The sequence below is a fragment of the Schistocerca serialis genome, chromosome 6, assembly GCF_023864345.2.
Source record: "Schistocerca serialis cubense isolate TAMUIC-IGC-003099 chromosome 6, iqSchSeri2.2, whole genome shotgun sequence".
Taxonomy (NCBI): Eukaryota; Metazoa; Arthropoda; class Insecta; order Orthoptera; family Acrididae; genus Schistocerca; species Schistocerca serialis.
The window spans coordinates 326,428,534-326,448,208 of NC_064643.1; the positions used below are offsets into that span (position 1 = coordinate 326,428,534).

Below are 19,675 nucleotides of genomic sequence, written 5' to 3' on the forward strand. Positions count from 1 at the left end.
AATAAATAAACCATTTAATGTGTATATGAGAGAGGAATGTCACAAAATGGTGATGGATGAAAGCAACAATCAAACAAGTGTGTCAGTGGATAAAAAAAGTGGTCTAGAGTGAGAGAAGACATTGTGAAATCTTTCGAAAAGTGCAGCAGAAGTAACGCTCCTGGTGGCAGTGAAGACCGTCTTTTGTTTGTAGATGACAACAGTGACAACAAAGAGGAAGAAAGTTCAGATGACAATTTTCAGGGATTTTAAATGTCAGTTCAGTTTTATAAACTAAGAATTGTTTTAGTCTGTCTTTGCTTAAAAATTAAGATGTCTTAGTCTGTAGCATCTTACAGTCCGTAAAATACGGTAATTATTCCGTCGTGGAATTTACCTAAAAAGTTGTGTGCCCCCCCCCCCCCCCCCCTTAGCTTACTTGCTTTCGGTGGGGTCCGTTGTATTTTATGGCACCGTTCTACCTACATTTGTAGTCAGTTGTCAGTAGTTCATAGACTACAGTAATTCGATGCAGTATGATGGTTTATTCAGTGAATATCTGGTATTTGGGGGGGGGGGGGGGGGGGGTTGGTTGTCTAATATAATGTTATAAAACCAAATAGTGACAGACTTCTTGCGCTTCCTACAGTTTACCATATTGGATATATTGCTCACCTTTGTGTTATTCTTGATCATATACAGTCATCATTATGAATTATTCTTGTGATCCAGCTGTCCTGTCCCACCACCATATCAAGGTGGTCAGGTAGACGCAGTATTTGGTAATTTCCGAAAAACATTTGACTAGGTGTCACACCTACGCTTATTGTCAAAAGTATGATCATATGGGGTATCAATTGAAATTTGTGACTGGATTGAGGACCTTTTAGTAGGGAGGAACAAGCATGTTATCTTGGACAGAGAACCATCGTCAGCTGTAGAAGTAAGTTCAGGTATTCCCCAGGGAAAAGTGTTGGGGTCCTTGCTGTTCATGTTGCGTATTAATGACCTTGCAGACAATATGAGCAGTAATCTCACAATTTTTGCAGATGATGCAGTTGTCTGTAATGAAGTACTGTCTGAAAGAAACTGCATAAATATTCAGTCAGATCTTGAAAAGATTTGAAAATGGTAAAAAGATTGGCAACTTGCTTTAAATGTTCATAAGTGTAAAATTGTGCACTTCAGAAAAACAAAAAAATGTAGTATCCTAAGACTATAATACCAATGAGGCACTGTTGCAATCAGCTAAGTCGTACAAATACCTGGGTGTAACACTTCGTAAGAATGTGAAATGGAATGATCACATAGGCTCAGTCATTGGTAATGTAGGTGGTAAACTTGGGTTCACTGGTAAAATACTGGAGAAGTGCAGTCAGTCTGCAAAGGAAATTACTTGCAAATAATTTGTGCAACTGGTTCTAGAATATTGCCTTAGTGTGTGGGGCCCATACCATAGACTAGCAGGGGATAGTGAACATATACAGAGAAGGGCAGCATGATTGGTCACAGGCTTGTTTAATCCATGGGAGTGTGTCACAGGGATGTTGAACTGAACTGGAAGACTCCCGTAAATAGGTGTGAACTATCCTGAGAAAGTCTATTACCAAAGTTTCAAGAACCACCTTTAAATGATTACTCCAAGAATATATTGCAATCCCCAATGTATCTCTCTCACAGGGATTATGAGGATAAGATTAGAATAATTACAGCACACACACACACACACACACACACACACACACACACACACACACACACGAGGCTTTCAATCAATCGTTCTTCCTGCACTCCATAAGTGAATGGAATGTGAAGACACCCAAAACTAATACAATGAGATGTACCCTCTGCCATGTAGTTAAAGGTGGTGTGCAGAGTATAGATGTTCGTAGATAATATGAACTTTTTCTTCTGGACTTTGATCTGTTGCAGGATGATGCTGAAATGAGATCATGACTACTATTTCAAGCTGTGAAATAAACTTTGAACTAATTCTTCTTCTATTGCAATGGCAGAGCCCCTTAATTACAGCTTGAAATAGCCTAAATCTTCAACACAGTTTTGGTGATCCTCTTCTCCAACCCATCCACGACACCACCAACTCACTGTCAAAGCATATCTATATCCCTGTGCAGCGAGTGAGTGGTGCTTATCTCCTGATGACTTGCCGCTGCTCTCTTTCTTAACTGTTTACTCACCCTCTGTACAAACACAGATTGGAACACAGTATATATTGCTTTTTCCTAAACTACTTTATCATCTACCACAATAATCTTGAGCAGGTACGAATATTGATAGTGAGCAGGGTTTTTGATGAAAAGCCTCATTACACTAAATATCCCTGCACTCAAAATATCATGCCAAATTACCTATTCATATTTATCTATTTTGTTTACTCTAGATGTATTTCATTTATAATCGCATTACTGATTCTTACTCCATAATTCATCATACTTAAAAAAAATATTTAGAAAAAACGTACATTGTTCATTATGATGACAGTATTATGAAAAGGATAGCTCACTATAAAGCAGAAATGCTGAGCCACAGATAGACAAAATAAAAAGATCTTCAAACAAGTATCTGCTGTGTGGTAATATAGTTGTTATTCCATCCTGGATTTTCCATTGTTTGATTGATCATTATAAGTATCATGGCATATTTAAGCCTTCCACCATGTCATGACTGTTTTACTTGTGCAATGCGTTTTCACTTGTTTCTTTGAAATTGCTTAACTTCTCTCAGTAGATGGGTAAAATTTGCTCTCTTAGTACTTTATCTCATTTAAGAGATAGATTTTCTTTAACTTAACTGATTCTTAAGACTTGGTTTTATATTCTCTTATACATACTTTCATTACTATTTCCTGTTTCAGAGGAATCCTAAATTGAGTGTACCTCCTTTAGTTCCAAGTGCACATCCAAATTTCAAATATTTGTGTGTTAATATACATGCAGATGTAAAAGGTCCCCATGCCCTGTAATTAGGAAAATTATCTAGCCTAACTAGCTGGGCAACCTGTTCTTTGGCATGATCAGTTGTCACTCCAATCCTTTAAAAGGTGACATTGCATAATTGCTGACCCCCTTCTGTGGGTGGACACTGTGCAACCTTACTTTTAATCATGTGAAAGTGCTTCATACAAATTCCCTACTGATGTATCGTACAGGCCGTTTTTTTCCCAAATGTACCTGACCCACAGCCTAGATCAGTCTCTTTCCATGGATCTTTCTGCCTGCCTTTTTATTTGTACATTCTCTTAACACACGTTTTCTTTCCTTTTTATTTTAAAGCAATAGTAGAGCACCTTGTTATCTTTTCTCCTGTTTTTCCTCCCTTATATCAGTTAGAAGAGATTCCTTCAGATATCGACCTACACTCTTTGTAGTTTCATATGTTACAATCCATTTACTCTAGTTACCTACTTTTATTCAAAGCAAATCCAGGTACTCATAACTGTTATACAGTATTGTGTGTTTGGCATGTCAGCATCCATGCATATTCTGCTTTGTGCCTGCCTGTTCTCCTGAAAAAGCTTTGATATGCCTAAATCTGTTTTCACTTAAATTACTTGCTGTAGTTCTCAACATCTTATGCCACACAAGAGTAGAGCAATATTGTGAAAACAGGGTCAAAGTAAACATACATGACAAAGGTTCCACAGTGGGGCCATTGCTTATGGAAAGACAAAAATAAAACTGGACCTCCTAAAGGAGAAAAAAGTAAAGGAACAAAATGGATTTGTTGAAGTTGAAGAAGAAAAGATGACAGAACCCAGAGACAGATTCCCCACCCCACCCACCCCAAAAAAAAAAGGGAAAGACCCCCACCTGCTTAAGTTCTTAATTCTTCATCGAAATGCCTGAAGATGAAGAGTGTTAACATGCCCAACAGAACAACTTGTTTCGGCTTCACCATACAGGCTCCGAAACTTGACTACAACAAACCCCTATTGTTTACCTGGAGTGAGTGATCCAACACAAAAAGTAAACCGTAATTTGTCAAGTGTAAATTGTTCTTGTCTCAAGTTGGGTCTAATGTCCATGTGTTTTCCACCATATGCATAAATTTTCTTCCAAAAAACATCTTTCTTGTAATTAGTCTTCAATTTATTTGATTCATGTGGTAACTATTGTCTAAAGATATGGCAACTAATCATTATATTAACTATATCTCTGATTTTTTAATGATGATGTAGCTTGACATCAATGATATTATATCTTACATGCATTTAACAGATGACTATTAACAGTTCATTTTGTTTTATGGTTTGTTTATAATATTGCATATCAGAAATAAATCGGATTTTGCTTACTTTACTTTACTTTACTTTTAACAAAGTAGTGGTTTATAAATCTTCAGCATATCTATGCTGTATAGTGCTTTTTCTTGACTGTTATTGGATCAACCAAGAAAACAGTTTTTGGATGAGGTATACTTCGTTTTTATGTGGGTCACTGTAATAAGGAAAAAAATTGTTTCCTTTTGTACATTAGAACTGTGGTGTACTTCTTTGACTAATACTTGGTCATCTGTATTAAATTTCAGCATTCTCATTGTTGTTGTGTTGTTGTTGTCTTCAGTCCTGAGACTGGTTTGATGCAGCTCTCCATGCTACTCTATCCTGTGCAAGCTTCATCATCTCCCAGTACCTACTGCAACCTACATCCTTCTGAATCTGTTTAGTGTATTCATCTCTTGGTCTCCCTCTACGATTTTTACCCTCCACGCTGCCCTCCAGTACTAAATTGGTGATCCCTTGATGCCTCAGAACATGTCCTACCAACTGATCCCTTCTTCTAGTCAAGCTGTGCCACAAACTCCTCTTCTCAATATATTTTGCGAATGGTTTTTCAGCTGTTTGCTGTAACTGATTCCTTACTACATCTCCTAAATTTTCTCTTCTTATCTCTTCGTATCGTATTGTTGTTCAGTCATTTAAATAATTTAAGCAAGGACTTACCAATAAATTTATGCTTCATTACTTCCACTGGGTATAAACCTGTAGATAGATATGGTAACTCATTACGTATAACGTGAAATGCCGGTATCATTTGTGCCCAAGTGGTATGTTTGGTAGGGCAACATTTCCTGTACAACCTTCAAATTTCCTTCATAATACATTCATATGGGTTCGGTTTTGGGCTATGCTTTGATATAGTATGCACGTCGTACCAAGCGTAAGAACTCCTTAAAATTTTTACTTGTAAATTGTGTACCATTGTCAGTTAAGTCTTTTCATTTTCCCAACATCCGCAAAGTAATTATTCGTACAGTTAATCACTGTACCTGTGTTTGTATGCTTAATCGAATATAGTGTGATACATTTTGACCAACATCGTAAAATAATGTAAATATGTTACACCTCCCCCAACCATCTCTGAAGGGCTGTAAAAATCCGATGCCATTTTTAAGTCATGTGAACTCTTCAGTAAAATAGGATAAATTGTGTAATTATGCTACTGTTATCCTCCTCAGCTTTTTGACAATTTTGGCATCTCCAGTAAAACTTTTTCATATGTTTTCCACGTTTACATGTACCAAAGTGACCAAAGCCTTTAAGTGTGAACCATAGTAACTGGATCTGAGTGGATAGCTTCCGTTATTGCATGTGTGCATTTGTTCTCCAGAATAACATTTTATTCACAAGTGCCATAGGTGTTGTTCTAATGATAATAATGATTCTGATTCACAGTGTTGAAGTTTACTTTTAAAATAGTCATCCTCCCCTAATCCTTGTCTTATCTGCCCTAAGTTTTTTACTTTATTCTTTGTATAGCTTAAACGTAAGAAATTAATTAAAAAGGCTACTCCAGGTGCTTTAGTTCTTTTTGTACCTTTCATACCCAGAGGTAACCTTGACAAGGCATCTGGAACTTGATTTGTAAAACCCTTTATACATTTTATGTTTATGGTTAACCATCGAAGAAACAATACCCATCTTATCAAACGCATGTGCATCTGCTTTCCATTAAGAAGTTAAGCGCTTTGATGATCAGTGTGTACTACTAAGAGTGAATGCCAAATAAGTGTTCCACATTTTTGTGTACTCCAAATGACAGCTAATAATTCCCTCTTGTTTGTAGTGCAGGTCTCTGTTTGAGTAATGTAAGTAAACATAGATCATTCATTTCTTGTCCGTGTACATATCTATAATAGGATCCTGCTAGTCCCAAAAATGAATGTAACTGTTTTACATTATGTGGTTTTGGATAATCTTTAATAGCTTTTATTCAGTCCAAGCCTGGTTTTATACAATTTGTTCACACTAGGTGTTCCAGAAATTTTATCTTCGCAACCTAAATGTTACTTTGCTAATTTAATAGTTATTCATTTTTCATAGAATTTTTGTGAATACTTTGTTAATAAAGCACAGTGTTCCTCTCAAGTCTTGTGTACTAATAAAACACTGTCTACCCAAATTAAAAGTTCTAGTAACAGTTCTCTTTCCAGAGCTTGATAAAGCGCTCCAGTAAATACTAAAATAGAAATATTTAGTTCGAAAGATAACACTTTAAGTTGATAAGACTCCCAATTGCATAAAAATGCTGTATGCTGTTCAGAATCTTAATTTAATCTTACTTACCAGTAGCAGTTCATCAGATCCATTGAGCTGAAGTATTTGACTTGTTTGAACTTTGCCAATAACTCTTATACTTATAGACCAAATCGCATTCAGTTTCTTTGCATCTATGTAATGTTTGTGTGTTCAACATGAGTCACACTCTGCCTGAAGCTGACTAATCCACTGGTAATGGATTACTGTAAACACTGTGTTCTATTACTTGGTTGTCTATCATTTTGCCGATTTCTTCTTGTACCACTGTTTTTAAACTTAAAAGGTGCTAGATAAGGTTTGCAGAAGAATGGTTCTTTTTTATCTTAAAACTACGTATGTAGTCACCCATAATGCCTCATTTGTCTGTAAAAACTGCCGCACAATTACATATATTTTGATATAAATCATCCTTTTATTGTTCTGTTGATAAATCAGTTGGTGTATGTTCGCAGGAGACAGTTGATGTAAAGCTGTTGTACTGTCTTCTTCTAATGTTTTGACATTAGCCACTAAACGCAGCTACGTTAATAATTTGTTTTCATTGCTTACTAATGGATTTGGTTTAAAAGATAATGCAACATTATAATAATCTAAATTGCACTTTAATGATGTTGTAAAAGTATCCAAAGTCACTTTGTACTTATCCAGCAATTCTACATCTAATAATATTTGCATATTTATGCTAAGCACTAAAAGTAATGTCTGTATAAAAAAGAATGGTCCTACATTTATAATTGTTCAGGTTTCTTGTTTAAGCAATTGTGCCAGTAATTCCTACTGTACACACACATTACTGGTAAAATAGGAAATCCTTTTCACACACAGTCACTAATTCTTCTGAATCGATATAAATTTCTACGTTTCTGTGTGCTACTTCCCCACTACTATAGGTTTTTGTACAATTTCCTTCTGACAACCATTCTGTCGTAAGCATTTCATGATTATAAGCAACAAATGTTTCTATGTACGGGCCGAATACTGATTGGTTTCATCCTGGATTTTATTTGTACTAGGACTGGTTATGTCCCCATTCTTAGGATTAGTGTCTGTGCTAGATGTATTATGGGATACAAAAACTTGTGAATTATCATGTTTCTTGTCATGGGTTGTTGTCTTATTTAGATTGTTGTGTACTGTCCTCTAATTAGCTTCTCTTTGCTTTGCAAATGGCTCAAGAAAGATTTATCATTTTTGTTCACTGTTATGAAAACTCTCATTTCTTTCTGTGTTTAGCATATCTAATCCATCTACGAAGTGAGAAAATCATTAATGTTAGTCCATCCTCTATACCGTATCCCTTATTGTACATAGTGTTATAGCCATCCCATTAATGCCTTTATCAGAGGTGATTGGTGTAATGGATAATCTAAATATTTAGCTGTTGTAAGATGGCACTCAATTTACCTCTTATAAGTACCCCAAGAACTATTGTAATGTTTTGGAGCTAATAATCTGTTAATTTTTCCTGTGTGCTTGAACAGCAGTACTTTTTTGCTTCAAACTGTCTTGTAAATCTTGCCAAGTGGGCCTTACCCTGTGCCACTGCATATCCGTTTAAATAACTTAATGCAAAATAAATTTTCTTGAGGTTATCCCACCTACTAAGTAATGATTGTGGGAATATTCTTAAAAAGTATATCAGGTGAGCCTCCATCTCCGACTTAAGTTTAGGAAATTGGTCTGACAAATTTAAACCACTTGCAATTTGCAACTCTCTCGAAATATCTTTAGAGACACCTATATTACTTGTCTACTTACCATTGCCTTCAGAGTTTCTCCTAATATTTCCCATATCTTTTGAAATTCCTGTTGATGGTTAACATTGTCATCCATAGAAGTTGTCTTACATTTACTTGATTCAACTGTATATTGTAATTTTTGTTCAACAAATGCTTGTAACCTTTCTGCCAAACTAGTTAAGGTAGATTGTCAGCTTGACATCCTATCTTGTTCTGATGCCTCTTCTCATTTCTTCATGTTTGAAATTTCGGTGTGTTCTAACTTAATTTTGATTTAAATCGTAAAAATATTCCTGGAACTCGTTAGAAACTATTGAATATACTTCAGATAGTAGATTTTCTGTTTAACACATTAACTTTGCATTCTAATTCTGTTAATTTACTTCCATGTACTGTGAGCTTAGACATGAATAAAGTTCTAAGAATTTCCTCCAACACTGTTAGTCATGTCCAATAATAATAATAATAATAATAATAATAATAATAATATCCTTAGTCTTATTATTAATATTGTCAAGTAATATTTTATTACTTTGTACAATTTTATTGTTGTTAGCTTCCAACAGTCTTACTCTAATCCATTAATTTTCTATTATTATTCTCTATCATACTCTTTTCTTCTACAGATTTAAGTTGAAGTTGTTATATCTACCTTTCCCATCTCAGTTTGCCTGTTTTTACATGCAAAATTACAGCTGAGACGTCTATACAATAGTTCAATAGTTGATGTGTAGCAATATACTTAATTCCTAATATACTATTACTATCTACATTCAATTACATGAATCAGGTATGTTATAGGATACTAAAAGTAATTTATTCTTCTCACCAACTTTTGCTGTATGAAAGGTATATGCAAGTTGCCAATGCAATGTCAACGTCTGCACAGTTGTTTTTGGCTACTGCTCCTGCAACTGCCATTTAACTCGCAACGCTGCTTGTAGTCGATGACTATGTGATGATTGATTATGCATTGTATGCTATCTGCAATAACATTGGGTATCTTGTTCCCAAACTCTCCTGTAATGGTGTATGTGTCACAAATGTATGTACATCATCGTAATTTGTTGCTGAGTGTTTCTTATACCCACAATATATTACTCCTTTCTATGTGAAAACTAAATTTCAGGCATCCAGATAACGTTTTTTGAATGAATTTGGTTAATAATAATAAAAAAGGGAGACTGTTGCTGTTGTATAGTTGCTAAGGGCAAAAAATACAATCTTCTTGATGTTATGTCAAAATCTTTGAAATTTATCCAATAAATTGTGATCTCCTCAGTATCCCTGCTTTGTTTCGCTGATTTGTCTCCACATACGGTAATGTTATAAATCCAGACAGTGGCGTATTTCAGCTGCTGCTTGTGCTTGGTATGTTTCACCGTGTCGTATCTGTCACTCACGTTTATATTATTCTTGATTATGTACGGTTACATTTATGAACTTTTCTGGTGGTCAAGCTACTCTGTCCCACAGCTGTGTACGAACTGACTCTCTTCTGCTGGACTTTGATATCTTGCAGGGTGGTGCTGAGATTTGAGATCATGATGATTTCTTCGAGCAACTAAATAAACGTCACTTTTCTGTATTTTAAATTCTTCCACTCTCACAAAGACAGATCCGCTTAATTACAACCCGAAATAGTCCCACAGACGCATATGCCGTACATCAAAGTTCCATCATTTTACATCAAAAAGTTATTCATTTGTTTTGGGTCCTTGTTGACATTGTTGATGGCCCTCTTCTCCAAGCCACCCATGACATCACCAGTTCAGAGTGTCAAAGGGTATCTATATCCATGTGCAGCAAATGGATGGTGCTTATCCCTTGAAGACTCACCATTGCTGCTGTTCTTACTGCTCACGCACCCTCTATCGCAAAAACAGACTGGGGCACACAGTATCTGCTCCTTTTTACTACAATACTTACCATTATCAGCTAACATGCTCGTCTTTTGCCAGTACGAATATTAATAGTGGAGCAGGGGTATTGATCGAACGCCCTGTTACCTTACAGTGGATATGCATTTCCTCCCAGTATGAATATTAACAGTGTAGCAGAGTATTCGATAAAACTACCTGTTGTGCTACAATGGATATGCACCTTCTCCTGGTATGAATATTAATAGTGGAGCAGAGTACTTGGTAAAACGCCCTGTCGTGCTACAGCGGATATGCACCTCCTTTACAGTGCAGCAGAATGCAATGCAGCAGCTGCTAGACAACGGTATATGGAATTGTTTCCAAACAGAAGAGTACGAAACCATCAGACTTAAACGGCTATGGACTGGAATTTAAGGTAATATGGTGTGTGTAATGCGCCATGGCTAGATTGGCTTCAGCTGGATGGGGTGGTTGTTGAGAACATCCTGGAATTGGAAGATGAAGGTCTAACCATAAGTTACTACCATATGAGTGCCAAAGTATGGGTTCCTCTGTCGGCTGAATGTGCCTGCTTCGGAGATAGTAATTCCACCCATTTCACCTACAGAAGGTACAGGGGCTGACACCCATATATCACTTCTGGACCTCAGAATTTTTGTCTGTGGTTACTCAAGCATCAGACCACGGAATGGGTTACTGCAGTGGTTAGCCCACAGGACTCACATTCAGGACGACGACGGTTGGTTCATATCCTGCCGTCTTGATTTAGATTTTCCGTGGTATTCTTAAATCACTTAAGGCAGATGCCAGAATGGTTCCTTCGAAAGAGCATGGTTGCTTTCCTTCTCCATCCCTCCCTAATCTGATCTTGTGCTCAGTCTGTAATGACCTCGTTATCAACAGACATTAAACACTAATTTCCCCCCCCCCCCCCCCCCCTGCCTTCTTCCTTGAGTGCCATAGTGCTGATCCACTGTTCAGCTGCTACTGTTTATGGATGAAAGCCTTTTTAACTGTACAGGTATCAGAAACACTTATTACGTACCCATGTTGGTGTATGAGAATCCTTGCAGAACTACAGTATGCATTTTCCTGTGAATATTTGATTGGGATAATAGTCGGCTACTCATACCACATGTTATTCATCAGCACCTGACTGGCAGTGTGTCTACAGTTTTTGGAACATCGATTAGGCGCTGTAGTTCATGCTGTTAGACTCGCTACACACAGCAGCTTATAGTTCATACATGGCTGTGTCCCTGCACCCTTCAGTCTGGAGGTAAGAGAGTATCTCGGCGGTGATTTCTCCAGTGAGCGGATGGATCGTGCAAGACCAGAAGCTTGGCCTACCAGATCTCCGAATCTTAACCCCCAGGACTTCTAGCCTTAGGCCATCTCGAGGAGCTCGTGTATGGTGTTGCAGTTGGGAATGTAGCACAACTACAGCATCGAATTGAAAATTACTGTGCAGAATGAGATGAATGGTGCCCACAACATTCAAACAGTGGAAATATGTTGAGCATGTCACTGACTTCATGTTGATGAACATCACTTTGACCATGTTTTGGGATAAATATACAGTACATAGTTCTGTTGAATTTAAAAGCCTCTTCATGTCGCTGCTTTTTGAGAAGAATTAGTTTTGTGTTGTGTATGTTGTACTTATGATCCCTGTCTGTTGCACAACTCTAAAATAAAGCTATTTTGGACCAAACTTAATTTAACATTTTACTCTTATTTTGATTCATACTGTACACTTACAATGAGTATACTGTTACTTTTGAATCCACACTCTGTGTGTGTGTGTGTGTGTGTGTGTGTGTGTGTGTGTGTGTGTGTGTGTGTGTGTGTGTAAAAGTAAAACAGTCTTTAAAATATGTACAGAAAGAAATGATAGCCTAAGCAGTAAAATTTGCCCATAAACACAAGTTTGCCTTGCACAAAAGAACACAGAAATAGCCACTTTTCGGTCACAGGGATATAATGGTGATGCTGCTCTATGCCCGATTTTAGTTTGATGCCTGGTGGAGGTAGGATAAACAAGAATACAACAACTTTGTTTGCATTAGTCGACATTTGTGTGTTTTTCATCTGAAGCTTGGACTCTAGCTTGAAACTTAGTTTGGACATCACTCCTCTAATGGAACACATTTTTGATTGCGTACACTACATCAATGATTTATTTTCTTATTACACCCTCTGCAGTCTCAAGACACCACTTCGTTAGGCCACCTGATCCCGACAGTCAGTCATTTCACCTTACTTCACTGCAGCGAGACTGTGTATCATCTTCTGTAATAACAAGAAGTCATAATTAACCTTACACTCCCGCATGCTTCAGTAAGAGAGAACCAGTTGACAAGTATGAAGTGAATGCAGCTGCTCAACTCTGACTTGTCATACCCATAAAACTACAGGGGGAATGAAGAAGCCTGTTAGCACTGATGATACAGCGGCACTTTGATTTTTAAACTATGCAACCTGCAATATTAGACTTGTACTCTCTCCATTTTCGATCTCTAATCAACAGGACACTGATATTTATATAAATCTACTGCTTGATAGATACTTCATAATCACGTTAACATACCTTCTTTTATGCTGTATTCAATAAATATTTTCCATTTCATAAACAAATATTAGTATACCAAGAGTAGATTTATACATCAGTTATGGAATTCTTGAAGTAAAATAGATTACATCAGAAGTTAAATATTGTTCCTTTACAGTGTGCGAGTAATATGCATCATATTCTCTTTTGTGTATGTCTGTTGCACTAATGTGACAAGAAGAAAATAATAGATTGTAGCGTTTGTTGCATTACTGTGTGTATAAAAGTTACACTCCAACAAATATGACTAATACCAAAAAAAAAATTATTTTCACAGGGAAATGCAGTGCTGCAGCATTGGATGTCCTGGCAAATGTATTCCGAGAGGAACTGTTACCTGTTCTGGTACCTATATTGAAGGAGACGCTATTTCATCAAGAATGGGAAATAAAAGAATCGGGAATACTTGCTCTAGGTGCCATTGCTGAAGGTACAGAAACCTTGATATCTCTCTCTCTCTCTCTCTCTCTCTCTCTCTCTCTCTCTCTCTCTCTCTCTCCTCTGATTGGAGGAAAAAACACCTAGCAGTCATGTGCATGTCGAGATCTCTTTGTCTGTTCACAAGAAAAGTCTTATTGATTTGATGGTATAATAGTTATTACAGTCCAAACATATGCAAATATGAAGACAATTGAATCTTAACTTTAGTTTTTGCTGAAATGTTTACACATCTGATAGCAGTCTTAGATGCAGAGAGTATATCTTGAATTACTTTATTTGTTTGCAAAGAATAAAATGAAAATTCCAGTTACATGCACTTTCCACATTCAACTACAGGGAACTGCTAAATAAAAACCCTGTATGTTCCTTGGAAATTGTACCTAAAATATTTGTGGTTGGCCTGTAGGTCAGAACTGTGAACAGGTGAGCTGAAATCAGTTAAGTCATTGTCATAATGTATATATTGTATTTGACTATAAATGTCTTTTCAGCATAAAGAGTTGAGACACAGCTTGGGTGAACAAACATGGTAATGTATCCTTATTCTGACACTGTAAATTAAAAAGTCAACTTCAGTGAAAGAAAAGAAAAGATGCAAGCAGTAATGAGACATTAACAATGTTTTGCACACATACCAGTGTACATAGATGTAAATTGTGCATAGAACAGTTTCATGAACAAATTCAAATACAAAGAAAGAAATGGTATTTTTAAAAAGTCTTCTGCCTTGCATATTCTGATGTAAGAAAATATTATTAGCATCTGATTGAGAAGGGGAAGCAGCATATACTTGTGTGGCTCCCTTTCCCGTTTAGAAAGTGCTGCGTACCGTTGTGGAACAGCGAGGCTTTGTGCAAGCGATGTAGGATTTGAGAAGTGAAGTTTGCTAAGAAATTCACGGATGTAACTCACACTGAAAATGTACCTAAGGGCAAGTTTACAACAAGAGTTTGGAAAATATTACAAGGGGGGGGGGGGGGGGGGGGGGGGGGAGAAAGTAGTATGTTAATGTTGGCCTCGACTGTTCTGTCCACACAATGACACTTTGAACAGGGTTGGACCCTTGAAGAAAAAAAGAAGAAGAAAAAAAACTTGGCACATAGAAAGTAAATGATTAAGGTTGTCAAACAACTAAAGCAAACACAAATTTAGACATTATAATTGAGCTTGGATTTGAAACACATATAACATGCTAACACATACGTCAATAACAATGACAGAGCCTGAGTGGTTTGTTATGTCCATAAAAGTATAAATCACTTAGAAATGTCCATTCATTAACCACTGTGTGTTTTTCACACATACTAGTCTCACATGCAACAAAATAACAGTATTTCTCAATAGACTTAAACAAATTACAAATCTTATAATGACACCTATGTAATGGTGTGTCCGTATTATACAGGAGATTAAAAGTGTGATATCATCCGGCAGTGGACGATGGGTTGCACACTTGTTTTTTATAATATTCAAATGTCTTCAGAGTCTGTCTTTAATATCACTGTTTCTACATGGGTGCTAAATTAGTCTATAGTCTCTTAGGTGCGTCAGTGGCGCTGGATTGATTTCTCCTTGTAAATCATCAAAATACATCATTACAATGTGGAGTTAAATATTATACATTGGCAAATAAATGGCTCTTGGCCTGTTTCATTACTCAAATCAGTGTTTTGTGTGATGAGATGTGGCTGTGTGCACCATCTCAATATTACATTTTCCTTCACATCTTGATCAAAGAATGAAATAATTCACTAAATGTATGAGATACGATCTTTTCCATAGCACATATTGTCAAGTTGTACCATGCACTGTGACTTTATGATGATGGGACATACACCTTACATACTGTTGGAGGAGGGGACCCAGAAAGCATCTATACTACGGGGCCTGGAAGACGACATGCAGTTAATTTCAACATCTCTAAATTCAAGGTATAACTGTGAAATGTGTCCTATGTACTGGTTTTAACTGTGTATGAAAGCCACTTCCCTGCTCCACTCGCATTTTTGGTAGCTGCTATAGCAGCAGTGGCCCCATTCGCCACCTGTTGAAAATCTTTTAATTAGAAATGTGTTAATAGCAGTGACTAGAAGTGAGCATTGTGCAATCATGTTGCTCTGTTCCAAGAAACCTACATACAATGTTTCAAACCCACGTCCGGCCATCCTGATGTAGGTTTCTCATGATTTCTCTAAATCACTTCAGACAAATTCGGGATGGTTCCTTTGAAAGGGCACAGCCGATTTCCTTCCTATCCTTCCCTAATCTGTACTTGTACTCCGTCTCTAATGACCTTGTTGTCGATAGGATGTTTAACACTAATCTCCTCCTCCTCCTCCTCCTCCTCCATCTCCTCCTACATACAATTTGATCTCCTGCGAAGGAACAAAGAACATTTTAACACTCTGTATTTTGTGTACAACTTTTCCAGATATATTAAAATAAGTCTTTTCTGCATGTGATCCTTATCTACCATGAAGGAAGCATAAGCTTTGTTTTCTGCACAGTGTCTTGAAAAATTTCCGTTTTGTTTTCATAAAACATCACTCCGTCTTGTTTCACAGTGTCAAGTGAACATCTTTTGAGCACTTTTGCTTTCTGTATTTAACTGTTCTTTTTACATGTACTGTGTGCTCTGTGACACCAGAAGTAGCTGCTACTGTTGACAGTGCTCTGCGAACGTGAAGCAAGTGTTGAAATGAATCTGTTCTCTGTGAGTTGAACTTCATTTCTGAGTGTGGAACTCCATTACATTGGAAAAATGTTTTGCACTGTTCACATGGGCACCCCACAAAATACAGGGCTTTTATAAATGTTCTTTGTTTCTTCGCAGGGGACCAAAACATATGAAGGTTTCTTGGAAAACGGGTAGAGTACAGTAAGGACAGTGCACCATGCTTTTCTTGTTAAAACTGTTAGTAGGGTTCTAATGAAGATATTTTCAACAGATGCAAATGGTACCATTGTTGCTATGGCAGCTTGCGAAAACACTTTGTTGGAGCAGCTGTGGGACAGTAAGTGGCTGTGAAACATGATGAAAACTGGTACATAGGACACGTTTTCCAGTTAGCACATTAATGTAAAGATGTTAAGATTAACTGCATGTCTCCTTCTGAATCACAGTTCCTTCAAGGGCCCTGAAGGAATGTTGCTCTTTCAACATTTTTAATAAGAAATGAAATTGTGTCTTACTTTTAATATGTTATATCAGCTTAGTGCCCTACATACTAGAGGCATAAACAATTGAGGTCTGTAGGTCAACTCATTACTATGTAGTAAATCTCTGAAAATAGGGAAATTGGTGCCTGACCAATAACTGGATAGTCATCCTCAAGCCTTCAAACCTTACTTTATCATAAATAGTTAAAGTTAGGATTATTTGGCAGTTATTTGTAACTGACAAGGAATTTCATGTGATTTCCTAGGCAACTGAAACCTGGAAAATTCCAATTTTTGGAATGCTGTGTTTGTGTATCTGCAGAGTTCTTTGGGTGGTATGCTGAAGGTTGTGGGTTTGAGTCCCATTGGATGCTAGATTTTCTACATATTTATCAAAATAACTATTTTTATTCCTTAATTGGTTTAAATATAATTTTGGATTTCTAATCCTTTGCTGCTTTATTTTAATCATAAATTAACTTTTCTGTCTGCTCTCATTTTTACTTTGTCTTCTTTTTTAATTTTTAATTTCTGCCCATGTGATTTTAGTTAATTTGTTCCTCTTCATCACTTCCTATTTTCACCCACATTATTGCAGTCAGTATTTTAGTTACTAATTTTGCATGAATTTTGTTTTAGGGTCATTCCCTACTAAGTCATCCAGGGCCCTACACCCACCTGTCACAGATGTTTTTGAAAACTTATATTTGAATTGTATGCATAAAGACCAGAAAATATTCAAAGTTTCATCCAATTCGAACTACTAGTTTCTGAGTTATCACCATTTAAAGTTTTAGGCTGATTGTATTTCCGAGGGCAATTAAGACGTAGCTAAAGTGTGCATGCTTTTACAGAATTGGAAGCAAAATTGTTGGTTTTGAAGCTAGAGCCTTGAAATTTTCACTGTTTTCTTCTAAATTAAACAATGAAACTGATAGATGTACAAAATTCCAATTTATAATGTTCATTCATATTGAAAAACTGTTGTGAAACTCAAAATATTGTTAATTTCAAAATTGTGATGTAGGTGTAGAAAATAATGAGTAGCTGAAACCTCCATCCAAATAACCCAATAAAACCATATATTTTTGAAAACAGCATAAACTTCCCATTAAATGGTGCAAAAAGATTGGTGGGGTTGTGAGTTGTAACAATTTGTTATAAAATTGAAGTCAAATTTTGTAATTTACTTTATAAAATACATGTTTGATACAGTAATTAAACATTTGAAGTCAATACAACTGTGAAAATCCCAGATGAACTCAAGTTTTATATATCAGTATTTTAAAATAAGATGCATGAATTGAGAATTTTACAAAATAGGTGTCCTTACGTTTGGATACATGAGTTGGTGATTATTCGTTTTCAAACAAATCCTTTCTATAAAAAGTTTTTGACGACCTTAAATTTTATTAATTATTTAGTTGAAGTATTATATTAAGTTTATATGAAGCAGTATGTGCAATAATTACATTTAAATTCCCGTTAGGGTTTTTTTTTTTTAACAATAAAGCATTGAAATTGTTCGATGATTTCCTTTCGGGAATTAGCATCAATCTTATGATGTGCAGAACTGAGATGCTACCTCTGGAGGAGCTGTTACACATAGAAGATGGGCTGGTGGAACAGGATATCTGTCTTCTTTTTTAGGCCAAAAGAAAGTTTCTGCTGGTCCGTGAGGGTGCATAAAAATGATGCCATAGTCCCCTTCTTCATTGAAACCCAGAACCATTCCTATCCAGCAGTTTAGCTCATAAATGCATGCAACCAAAGAATGTAGGTTAGGTTTAGTAGTCAGGATAGTTATAAAAGTATTTTGTTTCAAAAAATTTCTGAGTCTGAACTTACTCGTTTGGCTGTAATTTCTTTGCAAGAAGCTGGCTTAAAATAATGGAAACTTCTTGTATCCGGTATTGTTTGACCCATTTGAACTCTAGTTTCAAGCATTGTTCTTTTAGTTTAAATTTCTTCTTCCTTTAAAAAGAAAAAATAATTTTTGAGAATAAACTTTTGCAAAATTTGGTCATTTGTTCAGTGTTTAATATCTGCTGTCTTTGCCTACTGCCCTAAAAGTTTTTCTTGGTGACAATTCTCTTAACTGTGCCCCCGATCCCATCGCATGTTGTTTTACCATGACTCATAGCGTGAAATCACCAGCTTGCATTTAATTTAAAATCTTCATAATGAAAACAGAAATTATCATGCTTTTGAAGTTTTTGTACTGAGCATGGCAACCATCTGTAAAATACTCAATTTGGTCAATGTCAGGAAAATTTAGTTTTATGAAATCTATGGTGTTCCCCCCCCCCCCCCCCCCCCCCCCCCCCCCCCCCCCCCCCCCCTGTACTGAATAAACAAATAGTACATCATGCTTTAGATCATTTGAAACACAATATTGTTTCTTTTATGGCAGAATCTTCATTTTTAGAAAAAAATCATTACTGGATGAATTGAGCAGCTCAAGTGGCCCCAGTGTTAGGATTGCAGTTCATTTTGTAGAATGAAGTTACAGTTTTCTACAAAATCCGTAAGAACTAAAACCTCATTAAATGCCAAATCTTCTTTTCTCTGTTTCATGTAAGGGTTTTGAATGTTTGTGATGTAAGAATGCGGTATCAGAGACTCAATTTTTTATAGTAAAATCAGTAAACTCCTTGCAAGGTAGTAGTATTGTTTGTAAAATCCTTCTGTCATCACTTGAAAACTACTGTCTTTATCTTCATCATAGTCTTCTAGTATTTCTCTTGGATGTAGCTGCAGTGATTCCCTTTTTTCAGGCACACATCACAATGTCTTATCATACAGTCCCCATTTTGTCTACCACAAACCAATTTGTCCATCATAGTGTGTATTGATTTTTTATCATGCTGGTTCAGAGTTTTTGCTAAAAGCTCAATGTTTTGGTGGTACAAGCAGGCACACATTATGTGAGTTTCAGGTGAACCAGCAAGCACACACCATTTCGGTCTCAAGGAGCAAAATTTGGAAAATCCAATTTTAATATTTGTGTTTTTCTTTAAACACCATAAATAGTTCCTCTAAGTTGCATTAAGGAATTCTTTTCTGCTTGTAAACATTTTTTTTTTTTTTTAAATAATAACTTTGTCTTTATCAACTGGCAACATGTAAGAAAATTCATCGTCTTCATAAAACAGTTCTTGGGGAAGGGTTCTGCCATGTTTGGGTTCCATCAGAGCCAAAATACCTTTCTCATTTGCAAGCGTTCTGGCTTTTCCCACTAAATATTCTGATACATTATATTTTTCAGCTGCTTTTCTGCTAGACCTAGACTTTGGAGTGATTG

The 19,675-nt window shown here is 36.4% G+C and overlaps 1 protein-coding gene across 1 annotated transcript in view; it reads left to right on the forward strand.

Annotated features, from left to right (window-relative positions):
* Positions 1 to 19,675, forward strand: part of LOC126483606 (transportin-1) — a 160,505-nt gene that overhangs the window by 88,862 nt on the left and 51,968 nt on the right. Inside the window, exon 9 of the mRNA XM_050106641.1 lies at positions 13,049 to 13,201. Coding sequence (XP_049962598.1) covers positions 13,049 to 13,201 — 153 coding nt within the window. The remainder of the gene's footprint in view (positions 1 to 13,048; positions 13,202 to 19,675) is intronic.